Source organism: Pithys albifrons, chromosome 1, assembly GCF_047495875.1.
Source record: "Pithys albifrons albifrons isolate INPA30051 chromosome 1, PitAlb_v1, whole genome shotgun sequence".
NCBI lineage: Eukaryota > Metazoa > Chordata > Aves > Passeriformes > Thamnophilidae > Pithys > Pithys albifrons.
This window is the reverse complement of record NC_092458.1, coordinates 92,894,727-92,911,487: the sequence shown is the minus strand read 5'-3', so window position 1 is coordinate 92,911,487 and position 16,761 is coordinate 92,894,727. Positions and strand designations below refer to the sequence as shown.

Sequence of the window (16,761 nt, the reverse complement as noted above, 5' to 3'; positions counted from 1 at the left end):
AGTATCAGCATTTAAATGAAGCCCTGCAGAATGCCTGTGGTTCTCTAGTGGAACACAGAATCACAGCTCACCTCTCCTCTTCTACCAGGCATGGAGCCAGGGGAAACAAAACAGCAGAGGAAAATGCTGTAGAAAATTAAGATTAGGAGGAGGCATTGGGGAGCTGTAAAAGGAGAATGCAGATTATTCTACTGTAAATAATGAATGGGGATGTGTGAAACACACGTCTTGGGAGGGGGGGCGGGTCCTCAGCAGTCCCTCTGGCTTGCTGGAGAGAGCAGAGTGGTGTCAACTGGTTGCACCTTTGATTGCTTCTGTTCCTTGGCCTTTTCTGTGGGATTACCTATAGGAGCACTTAAGATAGTTTTGTTTTGGAGTTGAGTTTTTGTAACTGTGTGAGGGGTTTGAGGGGTTTGTGGTGCCTTTTTTTTCTTTTTTTTTTGGCCCATGGCAGGTTATAGTTTAAGAAGTGGTAGTCAGTTTTGTGATCTGATAGTTCAAATCTTCAATTATTAAAGGAAGGACTATGTGTTTAGATATATAACTTTGCCCATCCCTCCTGTGTGGGTACAAAAATACTGCTTAGTCTCCTGCCACACCTCCTGTTCTTACCTCTATTAGGAATCATCTTGGGGATCACTGCTTGAAGAACAGCTTCAAATTCAAGTAAAATCAAGCTGAACATGATCTCTGAGAGATGCTAGGCCAGGGCTTGAATCGGACCTACTCATCCTTTAAAAGATCTTGCTTCTCATTTCCTCCTTTCTGACAACTGCATATATAAAGCAACTGAAACTGGTCTCTGGTGATCTCTGGTATGAAGCTTCTAAATGAGGACTTGCAATCTGTCCACAGGTTGATTCACTCAACTGATACCTCCAACATCCTGTGTGCCGAGTGCTTCCCGTGCTGTCCAGTGTCTTTGAGCAGATGGAGTAGTACTACTGCACGCCTGCCTGGCATAGCTGGGAAACTAATGGACCATCTTTTCAGAATTCATCTGCTGGAAATGCTTAGAGCAGCCTTTGATTTCTTTCCTAGTCACAAGTAAAGTGCAAGTAATAATAAAGATCTCTTGTGGGAGTTCAGGTGGATGATAATGTTTTACAAGGAAAGTGTTACAAGGGCTCCAGGTGAGAAAGGCTTATGGGAGGGGGTATGCTTACCACAAAGGTACCAACTCTTCCAATGACACTTCTCTTTTATTGTATTAATGCAGTTACAATGCAGTATGGAGAGTACCTCTCCAGGCAAATGACACATGCTGTCCACAGGTTCCTCCTCCCAAAACCCGAACCAAAGAAGCAGCTAGAGCTCTGCTATGTGCTCCAGGGGCAGAGGACAATGGCTTTGCCTCCGTATGAGGCAAGAGAGGAAGATCTTTCCAGATGGAGAAGCTGTGGCACTGACACAGGCGGGGACAGCACAGAGTTATGCCCAAGCTGTCAAATGAGCATGGCTAACAGCACAGCTAAGCCTAGTCTCAGAGTGAGAGCTGAAGCCTTGATCCAGTACAGCAAGGGGGAAAATGAGAGAAGTGTGTTGAGGCTGTCTGTCCCACACCAGGTTTGTCTATACAAGGAGAAGAGCATTGGAGTGCCCTGATATGAGACCACCTTACATGGTACATCAGGGCTTGCCTGGTGTTTTCATCCAGGAACTACTGGAGATGGCTTTGTAAAATACTGTTGGGACAAAGGAGACAATGGCAGGGCTGTATTTGTCCAACTCCTGGTTCTGGGATATACAGATGCCATATGTGATGAAAAGAGTATCAACAAGGGGAGTCAGGGAGAGTCCAGGGGCTGATCCCGAGGCACACGTGCTTTCTTACTGCAAGAGATGTTACGAAACAGCTCTACCCCTGGTGTGGGCTGTAACAGGAGTTATTGCAGCAGTCAGGTGGTACAAACCCTTACTCTAGCAGTGCTCCTGTGCAGGAGAGGAGCACAAGTGAAGATTGGTTCCAAAGAGACCATCAACAAGTTTTAAGATGGGGTGCATGCAGCCTACAGCAGCTGAAAAAACAGATTTGAATATACTGCAGGCATGACAGGAGCTATCATAGGCCTTGTTCTCTTAATGGCCCCAGTAGAACACTGGGTTGTGTGGTAGTTAAATAGCAGCCAATCTATCCCTGGTCCTTGGGTCAGGAAGAGAGGGGACACTGGGATAATGTTGCACTTCTCAGGTGATGTGACCTACCAGTGGGATGGCAGCCACCTCTCTACCTTGCAAGGAGCAATAAAATACAAGCTGGCAGCACAAGGGAAGATTTCATTTGCAACTAGGTTGATTTTCTCAAGCACTTAGGGTGACCTAGTTTTACAGGCAAACCTTTTGATTGAAACAAGAGAAATGTTATCATTTCTCCTTCAGTGCTCCTTTTGTAAATTTCCTTGTCCAATTTTTGCTCTTGGCTCCTGATCAAAGGGATCAGGACCCTTATTGAAGAGGTCACATTCTGACCTTTTACTAAGACTGCTGTGCATTAGCTGGGTGCCTTCTGCAGGCTGAGACCCCAACCAGCTGTTGGAGGCAAATGTGTTTTCAGCATGTAGGCAACAGAGATGAGAGATGCCATCTGCATTTGGGTCTTGTGCTCTGCGAGCCTGGCAGCTCCCAGGAACAGTGCACTGTGGTGCTGCATGCCCAGGTCTGCCTTTCACTGCAGCAGTCCCCCACTGAGGGACCCACTGCTTGCCTCTTTGTCTTCTTCCTCTCCCTCCCCAGAAATGGGAAGCACTTGTACTCTCTAGAGCAGGAGTGCTGAGGCTTGGTGTGGGAAGCCAGCTGTGCAGGTGGGGTGTATGCTTGCTCATCACTCTGGTGCAGAAGGTGCCTGTATGTCAAAAATGACCACGTCACGCTGACCACCATCACTCACAGCCGAGGGGAGTACATCCCTCCTCACTGCGTGTAAAGCAGAGGGAGGGAAGGGTGTTGTGCCTTGTCCCTGGCCCAGGAGTCTGCTGCAAACCCGTGCAGCCCAGTGCCAGCCCTGCCGTCAGCAGCAGAGGATCTTGAGGAAGGCTCTGCGGAAGTCCATGTTGAAGGTTGTGTAGATGATGGGGTTGAGGGCACTGTTGACATAGCCGAGCCAAGTGCTGGCACTGTAAAGCCTTGGGGGCACATGGCAGGATGGGCAGTGGGCATTGAGGATGTGAATCAAGAAGAAGGGCAGCCAGCAGACTATGAATGTGCCTGTGTTTAGAAAGAGGAAGAAAACAATCCATGAATTTAGTGAAACAACTTCTTGGAAAGGGGCCTGCACACTTGTGCCCTCCCCCTCCATCCCCTTACTATTTCCTGCATGTGACTATTTTACAAACACTGAAGGTGACCTTTATTACTGACACAGAGGGACTTGGCAAAACCTTGGGCTCTGTGGGACCAGCTTAGTGAATACCTGGTTGGGGCTTCAGAAGTGGCCTGGTGACAGAGAAAAGGAAGTGGCCACCACTTTGAGGGAAAGACTGCTGCCTCAGCTGCTTTAATCATTACAATTAGGGCTGAGTTATTTCCCTGCTACTACTGAGTTAATGAGGGCTAATAGTGCATCTGGTAACTACAGCAAGTAACTGGGGTGCAGTCTCCTGGCTTCCCTATCCAGCTGTATGAACTGGTTCCTCTGCAGCTCCTTGCCTCAATTTCCCCTTCTATAACTGAACCTAAGAGCCTCTGCATATGTGGAGACTTAGGATTGTTCCAGCTTCATAATAGTAAAATAAAGGGAAAAGGAAAGCAAAGGTGTTGGCTGTTGCTTCCTCTAGCAGGGCTTGTTGGCCACTGATTTAAAACACAAAGCTAACAAAACATAGCAAATAAAACACTAACATGCTTTCAGCATTTGGGAGCATTACTCTATATCTCTAAATATCCCACTACTATCTTTCCTGAGTGTGTGGAGCAGTGACAGCTGAAGCCTGGGCCTGGCTTAATTTTGTTAAATCTCAGTACTACATTAGGAGATTCTGTGCTCCTGGAAGTCTCAAACCAACACCCCTTGCACCCCACTAGACAGAGAGGCTCTCACTCACCCAGGACAATCGCTAGCATCTGTGTAGCCTTCCTCTCCCGAAGCTGGATCACTCGGGGCTGCTGGGGTGTCAGCTTCAAAGAGCTGATGGTTTTGCCATTGCTGAGCCTTTGTACCTCCACTCTTGGCTTTGTACACTTTCTCCTCTCTTTCAGCCTGCTGTTTTGTGTAGTCCCTGGTGTCTTGGTGAGGGATGCCTCATGGCAGAAGCTTCGGTACCGCTGCAGACTGAAGACAGTCAGCAACTTCCTTTTGGTAGACATCTCCTGGCCTGTGCATTTGAGTGGGAGACAGGGGGAAAAGGTGCCTTGGAATCTGTTTGGCAAAGCTTTTCTCTCCATGTGTTCCTGCAAAAAAGGATGCCACAAAGGAACTGGTAAACCATCCAAACTGTTCACTGGGTCAAAGAATGATGAAGAAAGTTGTAGGAGTCATCCTTAGTCCCACTTGCCTCTTAGGTTTGCACTGTATCCTCTGGACTGAACTGAGGGGTGAACCAGCACTTGACAACTCTCTGCCTACATCCCAAGGAGATGCATAAGAACAGTAAGAGCAGAAACACCTGCTCTGCTAACCTTTCATCTGTATTGTGTTGGTCCTGCTCCCCTCAGCAACCCCACCCTTTTAATGTAGCTTCACTGTGTGAAAATGAGTAACAGGAACAGATAAGTGTGACCAGGCAATTCCTTTCAAACCTCTGTGCTGGTTCCCATGGTTTCAGGTATTTCATCTAGAAAGGTCAGGGAAGAAATGCTCAATTCACCACAACCGTTTTGATCTCTTAAGTTTGTCAGATGAAGAGGGGGTTTTGTTTTAATAATGTAGTTTAAAAGCTGTGAAGCCCTGAGAATGAAGAGCAAAATGGAGCAACAATCAATAAATGAAGAAATTATCTAGATTTATGTATGGCTGAGAAAGCCCTGCTCTGAAGAAATACTGAAGTAGGCTGTGCTCTTCTCTAGTTGCCAGTTCTAGAGGGCAGAGATATGCAGGGAGCATCCTCCTTCTAGAGGGCTGAAAAGGATTTACCTGCAGCTTCTGCATCTCAAATATGATCCAAATATGAGCAAGGGATGGGATAAAAACATGTCATATCTTTATGCTTTTTGTTCTGTGCTTTGAACCTTTGAGGAGAAGAGATGATGCATTCCCTGTCCTTTTTGACAGCTCCCACTGTGTTCATGTGGCTCTTACTTTGTGTGCATAGCACTGTTTGGTGCTGGTGCTGTGGCTGCCCTGCTGGGTGAGGGTTCTCTTCTTTTGTCTTTGTCTTAGCACGAGGTAAATCCGGACATAAAGCAGCAGGGTCACCATGAAGGGGAGGTAGAAGGACACCAAAGAGGAGTAGATGACGAAACTAGGGTTGGATATGGAACAGACACTGGGATCCCCTGGGGAGGAGAAGAGAGAGAGAGAGAGAGAGAGGAGCGGCTGAGATGCTTCAGTTTAGTACAAGGAAGTTCTGATGTTGGCAAAGTGAGTGCAAAGGTGGTACAAAGGCAGTCTGAGGAGTGCAGATTATGTTGTGGCTTGCCCACTCACCTAACTGATACTTAAAACTCTACATGGGGCCATCTAGTATTAGCCAGCATGCATCTCCCTGCTCTTCTGGCCTACAACTCTGTTCTCTTCTCTCATGTCTATTCCCATACTTTCTCATAGGATCCTATATCCCTTCATCCTTTCTCCTATTCCTTTGACAGCCTCTGAGCTGTCTAGGTGCAGAGATGTGCCTTCACTCCCATCTGTTTGGACCAGGTAGAGGGGGCCAGCAGCATTTCCCACTCCCATCCCCTCCTTGCCTCAAGCATTGCAGAGAGGATGGATGTGGCTCAGTGGGAATGAAGGCTCTGTTGCTCCTCTGTCTCCAGGGACAATGGATTGCCCTAGCTGAAGGAAAGGAAAAAGACCAGCCTGCTTCCAAGGTGGAAGCTAAATTGTTTTTTCTCCTCAAGGGATTAGTTGAGGAAGCAGACAGCCAGTTGGGAAGGAGGTTTCTCACAAACAGTGCTGGTATGCAATCCTTGCTGTTTAGAGATATGTCCTATATCAGACTTAAACCACTATGTCTGGACCTGCTGATATCAGCAAGACGCCATTAAATCTGATGTGTGTGTTGTATGTGCTGCACGTCTGGAGATTTGCTTTACATGCTCAGTGACTGATTGTGGGGATCTGTAGACCTGGACTCCTTGATTTGGCACTAGCGGAGGCAGGCTGCCCTCAGAGCAATAGTCAGTGTCTGCCTGAGGAAATGGCAAGTTTATAGACAAGAGCACATGGAGATTTTTCTCAGCCTTCACAGTTCCTTAAAATTTCCTTTAACTTGGCAAGTCTGCAGGACCCACACTAAATGACCTGGCCATACACAGGGCAGCTCTGTTTCCAAACTCTCCCTGTGTACTATTGTTCAGGATATCACCTACCTGTAGTATTGAAGCCAAAGAGAAGAGGGCATGACACTGCAAATGCCAGCATCCAGACTATCACGATCATGAGAGAGACCCTCCTGCAGGAGCTCTGCCCAGTGCTGTACTGGTACTGAACTGGTTTCACCACTGCAGTGTATCTGCAGACCAAACCAGCTCCAGGAAGAGGAGAGGTAATGGAGGGAGGAAAAGGACCAGGTTTTTAGAAAGAAAAATGAAAACGACACAGGGAACATGATGGTGAATGTGGTGAAGAAATGGAAGAGGAAAGAAGTGAAGATCAGGTGATGGGATGAGCAATTTGCAGAAATGGTAAGTGGGGCATTGGGGGAGGAAGAGAGGAAACCAGAGTTAGTTGGCAGCACTGCAGAGAAATGCTCTGCAGAACTGACAGCATGTAAAGCTACTAGGTTTGGGATACCAGATGGATCTAGAAACCCCAAGAAACCCACAAACCTCAAGCCCCTAAAGTTTTATGTGCACTGGTGAGAAAGAACACTCTCTGGAGCAACCACAACCTACTAAACTCTGTCTCAGCTGCCTGGTCTGGTGTCAGCCTGACTGACAGGGGATTGCCCATGGGCAGCTGGGTAGTTGTTGGGATGCCCCAGAGGATGCAGCTCATCAAGGCCAGGATCTCGACAGCACAGTAGTCTCATCTTTAGGATAGTCTGGGGGCTGCTCCTTGCAGACAGCCAAAATGAAATGGGGATGCCCATGGAAGAACACCAGACCAACACAGCATTGAGAGCTGCCTCACGTTATTACCCTTGAATCACATATTACAAAGGTACAGCATGTAGTACTTTTTTCTTCTCCCACTCCTTGGTCCTAACAGTATCACATGTGCCAAGGTCTTGGCTCCCAGCCCTCAGCATGCCTTAAAATAGGCTCAGTTTTAAGATGCAGAAAACCAGAGCAAAGCTGAAGATTACACAGCAACAATCTTCACCTCTCTCTATGTACATGGTAGGATTTTGTTTATTAAAACTTCATGAGTGAGACCTCTGGAAGTAGAAACCCTGTTTGAGACTCAATGGGATTTGGATGTTCCTGCCTTCAAAAAGCACATGGATAGGGTTGACTATCCACTGGGGATATTTTATTGCTTGTGTCTCTCTGCCCTCCAGTGCAGACCTGTTCCAGCTCATGGTGGGCAGAGCCACATTATTAACAGCAGTAGCAGGGACAGACTTGCAGGGAGGCTTGTGGTCCTGAAGACACCAATGCTGTCTGTGGACATCCCACTCCCTTGTCCCTATCACACTGGGGTACAAGGTCAACCCCCATATCCAGACTATCCCTCTGGATGATGTCGTGTCTTACCTGTCAATGCTGATAGCACAGAGGTTTAAGATGCTGGCTGTGCACATCATTACATCCATGGTGACGAAGATATCACAACAGATACGGCTGAATGTCCAGACTCCTCCAGTCACCTGCACCAGCAATGACAAAACTGTCAGCCTTGTTCTGCACCAACTCCTGATAAGTTATGTGTAAGGAGGTGCTCTCCTCCAAGTATCTGAACAGCTAGATAAGTTCATGTCCACGGTGATGTGAAAAGGGAAACTGAGGCACCCATGCTGTGTTCAAGATAACACAGCAGCAGATAGTGGAAAATGAGCCTCACCTTAATTTCAACCTTTATTTGCTCTTGCATGGGGAGGCAGGGTGAAGAAATAGGAGCTCTCCATTCCCTCAAGGCCTAGTGTGATAAATTGATTTAAATTTGATATCACTGTATATATCTCTTGATTAAAGATTATCTGAGAAAATCTAAGGGCTGAAAGTGTTTCTCAGCTTAGCTGATGGAGTGCTCTTGCAGTCAGTGAGCTGTGAAAGCTCTGTAAATTTTATGCATTTATGTATGAAACAGAGACCTGAGAGTGAGGTTTCTCTAAAACCTCATTTGGATTCTTATCTCTGTTAGATTTTGATTATTAGATCTGAGTGAGAACTTGCAGGCTATTCAGATAAAGGGGCTTGGGTTGCTACCATGTTGAGCTGTTGTTCTGGTTGTTTTAAATTTTTAATCTGAAGAGTGCAGTTGTGAAAGCTCAGCTGCAGCCAATCTTTGTGATGGAGAAAAGTGTTTTTTGGACCAGCCATCAAATTCATGACAATAAGCTCTTCAGCTGACAATGATATCCTCCAAGCACCATGTGGCCCTGCCCTCCTTGGGGATGACAGCCTGGCTTGGAGTGAGGTGGTCTGCCTCAGCCCCCACTCCCTGCAGGACATGAACAAGGAGGCAGCCTGGCCTCCAACTGCAAAAGCCCAATTCTGTGCTGAGTAGGGAAGCAGGGTAGGATAGAAATAGGGAGGAAAGTCTATGCTTGGGAGAGAGCCTGGATTTTAGCCTTCAACCCGTCAATCCTGGTGTTTCAACTGGATCCTGTGAAGCAATCAAAAACTGGCACTAGTTCCTGGTCTCTCTGCTTACATTTAGACAACATCTGGAATACTGCATCTGGTTTTGAGGTCCCAATACAGGAAAACATTGATAACAGGAGTGAGCCCAGTGGAGTCCACCAAAACAGTCCATATAGGGGTTGGAGCAGCAGCTGTCCTGTGAGGACTAGCTAAGGGAACAGGGCTTGTGCAGCCTGGACAGGAGATGGCTTTGAGGGGTGGGAAGCTAACAGCCCTCTAGTGCCTATCAGGAGATTATTGAGAAAATTGAAGGCAGGATACTAAGACGATGTAGCCAGGTTTTTCACAGCAGTGTGTGGTGGGAAGACAAGAGGCAATAGGAATGAGCTGGAAGAAAGGTGCAAACTGGTTATGAAGGTAACTTCTGATCACAAGGACAGTGAGACAGTGGAGGCAGTTCCTTGGTAAGTCTGTGCAGAATCCATCCTTGGAGGTTTTCAAGACCCATTCAAAAATACCCATCCCAGATCAGGCTGGAGAGGGTGCCACAAGTAGGCTTGGCTTCAAAGGCAGTGGGTCAACCCTGTGGCAAATATTGTTGCTTAGGAAGGATGCAGCTCCCTGCACAGAGAAGCACCTGCATAAATACCAAATTCACTTGGTGGAAGTTGTTTAATAGATAATCCTGAGAAATTAAAATGGTTTTGATAGTAGTAGCATTCCCACACATGGGCACAGAAACTTGCTAAGGTGAGCTGTGTCTGTAGGGTGTTGTCTGCTGGACCCAGCTGCTACATTTCAGAAGTCAGGTATTGAACGTGGCAGTCTTCCATTAGACCCTCTGACCCTGAATGGATGCAGGGGAGAGAAATGGGAATTGGCTTGCAGAACGCAGAAGGGAACTGTGCTTTTCTCTCCAGTTCTCTGATACTGATGGGGCTCCTTTTTTCCTTCTAGAAAAAGTAAGCAAAGGAAAAAAATGCCAAACCAAACCCACTGAGTTTTCTGCATAGTTAGATGAGCTATAAGATGTGCAAACTTAAGACCACTCCTCTGAAATTAAGGACCTTAATAGGTAGGTTCAGCTTCTAAATTAACCTCACACTGGTTTTACTGTAGTTTCAGATTTTGAGATTTGCTTGACTACCTCAAAAAATACATATAAAAAATAAATGCTGGAAGCCTTTGCAGTGGGACCCAGTAAGGGATGTTTCTGCTGTCTGAGGCAAAAAAGCAATGAAATTTCTGCATAATCTGTGGAATCTGAAGTGTGTTTCACCAAGAGTCAGTGGCAGGTGTTTGTATGAAAGCCAGCTGCTGCTAGACCAGCAGATGTGCAAGCACTTAACTGAGAGAGTTTCCAAGGTCCTGAGTACAGTAAAACACTAAACCCAAGAATGTGAACCATTAAAACTGAAGAAGGTGCTGGTGGGAATGGCTCTAAAGTGAGCCTTCTCAGGAGGATGTATTCAGATCATACCACCTGCATACTAGACTGTAGCTTGTGTTAGGATGCTCAACAGATCAAAACGTTTGGGATTCAAACCCATCCTCACTTCCACCAGCCACAACTTCTAAAATGGGGAGTAGCTCTGCTCAAGTTGATGAAGTAGTTAATATTTACCTGTGGGGTATGGGAACCCAGAATTTATTCTAGAATTTAACAATGAAGAGCCTTTTTATTATAGGCCTTGTTCATAATTTTTCAAATTTATTTCTGCTCTTCCTTTTATTGATCTGTTCTGCTCATCTTTGCTACAGCAGCTAGAACTTGCTAGTGTGCATTTCTGGTTTTCATGTGCTGGCAGGGTACCTGTTCTTTATTCCTCTGATGCCTTTTATCCAGAAATCTCAAAGGATATCCCAGGAATTAATTGAATGAATCCTCACATCTGCCTGGGTGAGGTGGATGGTCAAATATTATTCTCTTACAGCTGATGAGAGCAAACCACAGAGAGATGAGCTGATACAATCTTTCATTACCACTCAGTGATTGTGCAGCAGAAGTGGGAACAGTGTCCAGGATGAAATCCTGGCTCTATCAAAGACAATGCTAAAGCTCCCTATAGACAACTCAGGTCAGGTTCTCACCTCCTCTTTCTTGATGACCAGTCTGCTTTATCTACAAAATTGTGGCTGTTATTATTTTTAACTTCCCAACTCTATAGGAAACTTTCCAGTTTATGAATGCACAATGATTTTTTAAAGAACTTATTCATAACCATCACTCTCCTGAATTCTTAAAATAAACAAAAGAATCTCTACAATTTGCATGTGTATGATGATGCCACAATGAGGAGCACACAGATGGAAAAGTAGGAAACCAAGTTGCATTGGGTGATGACAGGCATGTAAGTAGCACCTAAGGTGCATCTAAGCATGCTTACAGGAGGGTTTTATGTTTGAGAGCTTTTTCTTGGGGGTGCTGTTAGCTTCTGCAGCTGTGAAATGGCTGCTCATGTATTTGCACAGTGGGAGAAATGAAAAGCATGCATGTGATCAGGACTGCTGACAAGTGGAGAACAGCTGAGTTGCAGCAGCTCACCCATCTGTCCCCTTGACCGTAGCCCAGCAGAGCTCCTTGAGCTCAAAGAGCAGTTGCAGGTCTCACTGCTCCGGTGTGAGAGACACAGATGGGGTGACACTGTTACTCTTAAGCTCTAAACAGACTGGACCTTTGTGACAACCATCTTCTGAAGCTTTCCCCTGCTTTGGAGGTAGAACTGGATATTGTGAGAAAAGTGAGAAGGATATTCCCAGCCATGCTACTACATGTCCTCCTCCATTTATAATAAATGTAAGGCATGATAGTGTCTAATGCCATCAAACTTCAGTGGTCAGGATACCCTAATGCCACTGTCTTAGGAACCTTGGTAAGCTTCAGCAGTCGTGGCAGTCACAGCATCAGAGATCAGCAAAGAACTGAGGCAGCAGTACTGGTATGTCAGACCTACCTGTTGACCCCAGAAGATTGGTATGCACATTGCTGAACAGCATTTTTGTGCTAGAAACTTCATTAGGTGGACTTAAGTTCTGGTCTGTATGATTGATAAAATCACATATTTCATGGCCAGAGACAACTGTTCTCAAATGCCTGGTTTGGCAAACATTTTGTAGATGAATAGGTATTGTACACAGTTTGGGTACTCAATGATTTTTTGGCAATTTCTAGGCTCACAGTGTATTGAAGCACGATGCTGTTTCTGCTTCATTGGTGGCATCACTCATCCATGAACAGCAGCAAATATTGTAACAACTTTGGGGCTTTTTGGACTGTTTTTTAAATCTTAGTCTTGCTGGAGTCCTACAGCCCAGTTCTCTAGGAAACACTGCAGTGCCAGGAGTGGAAGTTTGGGATGTGAATGGGTTCTTTCCCTGTTTGGATGACTCCTATATCAGCTACTTCGATTATCCAAGCTCCACAGATGGAAATTAGTCTTGAATGGGTCTACAAACACAACTAGGGAGCAGACCTACTCCTGTGCTCACAAATCGTGACCACAGCACTGCATGGGGGCAGAGACTGCTCTGCAGATGTGCCTCAGTCTCACCCTATGCACAGCAAGAGTGAGTGCCAAGTCTTTTCTAATGCGAAGCATAATGTAATTTCATTAGAGTGGAGTGCCCTTGAGCTGATAGACTATTCCAGTTTGAAATAAAACTTGAATTTTAATAAAAATTGGACTTTTAATAATATTTGTTAGTTGCAATCAAATTGCAGAGCCTAATTCTATGCTGCTGGGATGGCTTCCCACACACACACTTATTCCTTTCTTTTTAATCATTCAGTGTAACACACCTGAGCTGTACACATTCTGCAGGCCAGTTGCAGGACCACTCCATACAGGTTAGTCCCAATTTTGCTACTGATTGCATTAATAACATGAGCGTGCGTGCAGTGGTGTGGTTAAATTCTGATAATCTTTCCTAAGATGCACTCACCTCTAGGTACACCATCCATGGCATCACCAAAGTAGCCACCAGCAAATCTGCCACAGCCAGGCTCACCACAAGGTAGTTTGTTGTGGTTTGCAAGGTGCGTTCCCTCAGCACAGCTAAGCAGACCAGCACGTTGCCAAAGATGATGGCCACAATCAAGATGCAGTAGCAGAGGGCATAGTAGGCGTGTGAGTGTGGCAGGTCAGGCTCTGTCGTGGTGTTTTCCCCACAGGGAATGGTGTCAGTGGTGTTAGGATGACTGCTAGCTCTCGTGAGGAGGGCCATGGGGATGCTGCTGCAAAGAGAAAGAGATGACTGAAAGTCAGAGGTCTACAATAAATGTGGAGAACAGTACTCTCTGTGGGTGGTGTATGATTTTCATACTTCCTGTATGAATGCTACTTCAAGCTAGTAATAGAGGTCTTTTTCCTGCTCATATATAGGCAGAACTTTGCTTGAAGACTTGCTTGGCCTGTTCTGCTTTTCACTGAACCTGAGCCAAGAGAAGACTGCAAGATTTCACCTTCTTGCTGCACCTGAGAGGTTCTCCTTACCAACCAATCCAGCTGTATGTAAAGTGGCAATGGTTTTAAGATGGACCAAAGTCATTCCACAGTACAAGTCAGCTGGGCAAGAGCACAGTCTGAAAGACAACAGTTTGAAATGCTGAGCAAGACCCAATGCAGTTACGCAAACTAGGGCTTAGCCAGAAGCTTGGACTTTGTATCTTTTCTTCTGGGAAGTATCTTATGTCTTCCCTGATCAAAAAATGTTTTCAATAACTTCATACACTTGAGCTTGGCATCTTGGCAGAGATGCTGCACCTGCGATGCTCACATAGCCTCTTGATCCCTGGCTGTCCAGCAGCACCATCTCCAGAATGTCTCTCTTCCTGCAGCATGTTTCTGTCCCAGACTCTGCCTGCCTTGTCAAACCTTGATTGTCAGCGCTGCTCCCATTTCATGCATACTGTGCTCTGTGTTTTCCATGCCTGGTCAGAGATGTGCTTCCTGTGCTGAAAAGAAAGCCAACTTGAAGTTTGGGACGAAATAATGGAAGGATGCTTGCGGGGTCCTCTGCATTTCTTTTTCTTACAACAGATTCAGAATTGTGCTCAGGAACCTAACCTTTCTTGATTTAGGAGAATGAGATTTTCTAGAAATATGAGGGCTGCTGTCCCAAGGTGGTTCCATGACATTTAATTTGCTTGCATCTAGGGTTTTTTTTTCTTTCCTACTGCTCCCGTTGCTGAACTCATCACCAGTGTGACAGGTATGAAAGACAAGGGCAAAACACTGCAATATCAGTGGTATAAATAGTACTGTGTTTCACCTCACCCTTGGACAGCAGCATCTGTGATGCACAGCTGCTGCACAGCTACACTCATGGAAGAGTAGCTGTGCAATAAGTATAAATTGCTCCAGTCCCTTGGGATATAAGCATCCTTAAAACTGGTGCCAGTCTCTCCTTCTGCTCTGTAGCTGAGAGGACAGGGGTTGAATGAGATGGAAACTGAACTTCCCTCTGTCCTGTGAGCACAAATTCCTCAGGACAGTGTTTTGTTTGAAAGTGCTTGTGCTCGCTTCTCCTTCTCTGCCTTTCTTCTGTATGGCCCTGACAAAGAAGTTAAGCCTTCCAATGGATCACAAGAATCTCTTATAGCATGGTGCTGTTGCTGAGTCCAGGACTGTTTGTTCATAAAACAGTCGAGCTGCAGCCACCCCAAGACAGGATTCATTTTGCTGTGTCCCCTGCACTGACACAGTGCCCACTGGAAATTCTGTATTGTCAGGGGCCAGGAAAGGCTGGTTCTGTAATGCTGGAAAAAACTACATTAAGCAACTGACTAGCTGATAAGCAAAGCTACAACAGGGAATAAACAAAACATTATGCATAAAATAACCAGAAGTCTTAAGGCATCACATTAACGAGTTTATCTGTGGGTTTTCTGTCCTGCCTCCTTCCCCTTACATCCTTGAGCACAATTTCTGACTCTCACTGGGAGGCCATACTTTCCAACCAAGCTCCCCAGCTCTGAACTGCCCCCCCGCCCCTACAACTCTGCTCACTCTGCCCCGGGCCAGGGTGCTGCCAAACCAAGCAAGTACCAGCGTACCTGGATATCTGCATACAGGGCTCGAAAGACACGCACCGCCCAGGGCATGTGGGTGACAAGCTGCGACGGGGGCAAGGGTCGCAGCCGTGGGGTTGCACAGACGGAGGGGAGGGAAAAAGCAGGAAAAGGGGTGCTCCTTCCGTGGGTCTCCGCCTCGGGGGCGTCCGGGTGCAGGTCCCGATCCGGATGGTGCGGGATACAGGGTGCAGGGAAGGGTCTGGTGTCCGAGCGGAGGGTCCAGACGTGGCCGCGTCTGTGGGTCCGCCTCCAGCTGCGGGTGCTGCTCCGCGCCCGTCGCTCCAGCACCCGAGGGGCAGCAGCAGCTGCTCTCGGCTGCCGTGTGCCGGCGAAGCCGCGGTGGCCGGGGCGGCTGGGGAAACACGGGGGTGGGGGCAGAGGGAAGCGGGGGGGCTGCAGGAAAAGGGACCGCCGGCACGGGCGGAAGGGGAGCGGGGGGGCAGCAGTCAGGACTCACCCCCGGCGCGGGCGGGAAGGGAGCGGGGGGGCAGCAGTCAGGGCTTACCCCCGGCACGTCGGGCCGTGGCACTGCCGTCGCCGGGCAGGGCTCGGTGCTCGTCTCAGTCCCGGTCCCGGTCCCGTTGACTCGCGGCCCGACCCGTTCCCTCCTGCCGCCTTCCCGGCGCGGAGCTTCGGGGCGGGACCGGGCTGGCCACCTCCTCCCCGCCCGCCCCCTGCCCCGAGACCCCACGGTGCCCGGGGAGGGGGCGGCAGGGCAGGGCTGCGCACCCCGTCCTCAGGTGCCCGACAGGTTGCCCTTCTCCCAGAGGGACGTGGTGGAAGGGGTCTAGGCGAATTTGGGAGCCAGGGGCCGCAGCAACGGCGTGCTCTGCTGAGGGGCTGGAGGCGAGCCGGGAGCTGGGAAACCGGGAGCTGGGAAACCTGAAGCTGAGAAGCGCCGCGGCGGGGCGAGGGGAGATGCCTCGGGCGGGGCTGCTCGCCCAGCGGATAGAAAGTTGACACTTAAAAAACAGTTGAAAAAAATTATCAAAGCACAGATAATTTTAAGAAAGGGGAGATTAAGGGGAAAAAGTCTCTAACTACCTTAAACCTGAGATGGAAGAGTGCAGGTGATCCTGGAGGAAGCTGGAAAGGACAGTGATGCTGGGAAGTATCTTTCTTTAGGGACCACTGCATGTACGCGCAGCGCACCACATATACCACGCCCAGAGCATGTCTACAGCCCCCGTGTCAGAGATGTGGCTTCCCCTGAGGTCTGAGATCAAGTCTCTGAGGCATAGTTCTCCTCAGACTGTGGTCAACAGAAGGGGCTCTGGCGGGATATGAGTGATCCTGGCGGGCCTTTTCTCTCTTGGAGTTGGATTGTGCCCACCACCCACTCTGGCACAGAAGTGGGGCATGTAGTGGGTTGTCATGAGGGAGCAGGATGCTCACCTGCAGGGCTCTGCCTGCAGGAGTTGTGGCCTCAGGAGGGAGGAGGAAAAGTGCTCCTCCCCTCTATATACCTCCTGGTTAGGGTGGCTACAGACTAATTTGTAGGTGGGCAAGCTAAAGAGAAGGTACTGTAGAGAGCAGAGTTTATCTCCTTACTTTTAAGAATTTATGTACATTAAGAAGCATGTCCTGGGACTCTGGCTGCCTGGATTATCTCTCCTGACTGCAGCTGTCTGAGCTAATCTCTTTAGAAGTGCGGTAGAGAACACTCATACCCATCAGGTGTGAGGGGTGTGAGAGTGCCATGTTTAGCCTGACTGGAGATGTTGGAAGTGCCCATACAGGATTTGATGGGGACTGGTCAGCAGCAATGCCTTTAACCAAGGCTGTGACTGCCCCAAGACAGGTTCGTGGATGGCACTGGATGAGTGTGATGAATCCCTCCTTAG

General features: G+C 47.7%; 1 protein-coding gene across 1 annotated transcript; it reads right to left on the bottom strand.

Moving 5' to 3' along the window:
* Positions 1 to 2,883: 2,883 nt before the first annotated feature.
* Positions 2,884 to 15,492, bottom strand: DRD3 (dopamine receptor D3). Its single transcript, XM_071572206.1, has 7 exons — positions 15,423 to 15,492; positions 12,787 to 13,078; positions 7,795 to 7,907; positions 6,466 to 6,608; positions 5,234 to 5,430; positions 4,041 to 4,386; positions 2,884 to 3,204 (listed from the first exon to the last, which is right to left on the bottom strand). Exons 2-7 carry the CDS (start codon positions 13,066 to 13,068, stop codon positions 3,008 to 3,010), a joined length of 1,278 nt encoding a protein of 425 aa, XP_071428307.1. The 5' UTR covers positions 13,069 to 13,078; positions 15,423 to 15,492; the 3' UTR covers positions 2,884 to 3,007.
* Between the last annotated feature and the right edge of the window lie 1,269 nt (positions 15,493 to 16,761).

Bases quoted from the DNA above. Each gene is read 5' to 3' on its own strand.
- DRD3 (XM_071572206.1), bottom strand. From the start codon at position 13,068: ATGGCCCTCCTCACGAGAGCTAGCAGTCATCCTAACACCACTGACACC. The intron at 6,609-7,794 runs GTAAGACACGAC...TTTGGTCTGCAG, and splicing joins TGTGCTATCAGCATTGACAG to ATACACTGCAGTGGTGAAAC. The intron at 4,387-5,233 runs GTAAGAGCCACA...CCTTTTTTGCAG, and splicing joins AACAGTGCTATGCACACAAA to GAACACATGGAGAGAAAAGC.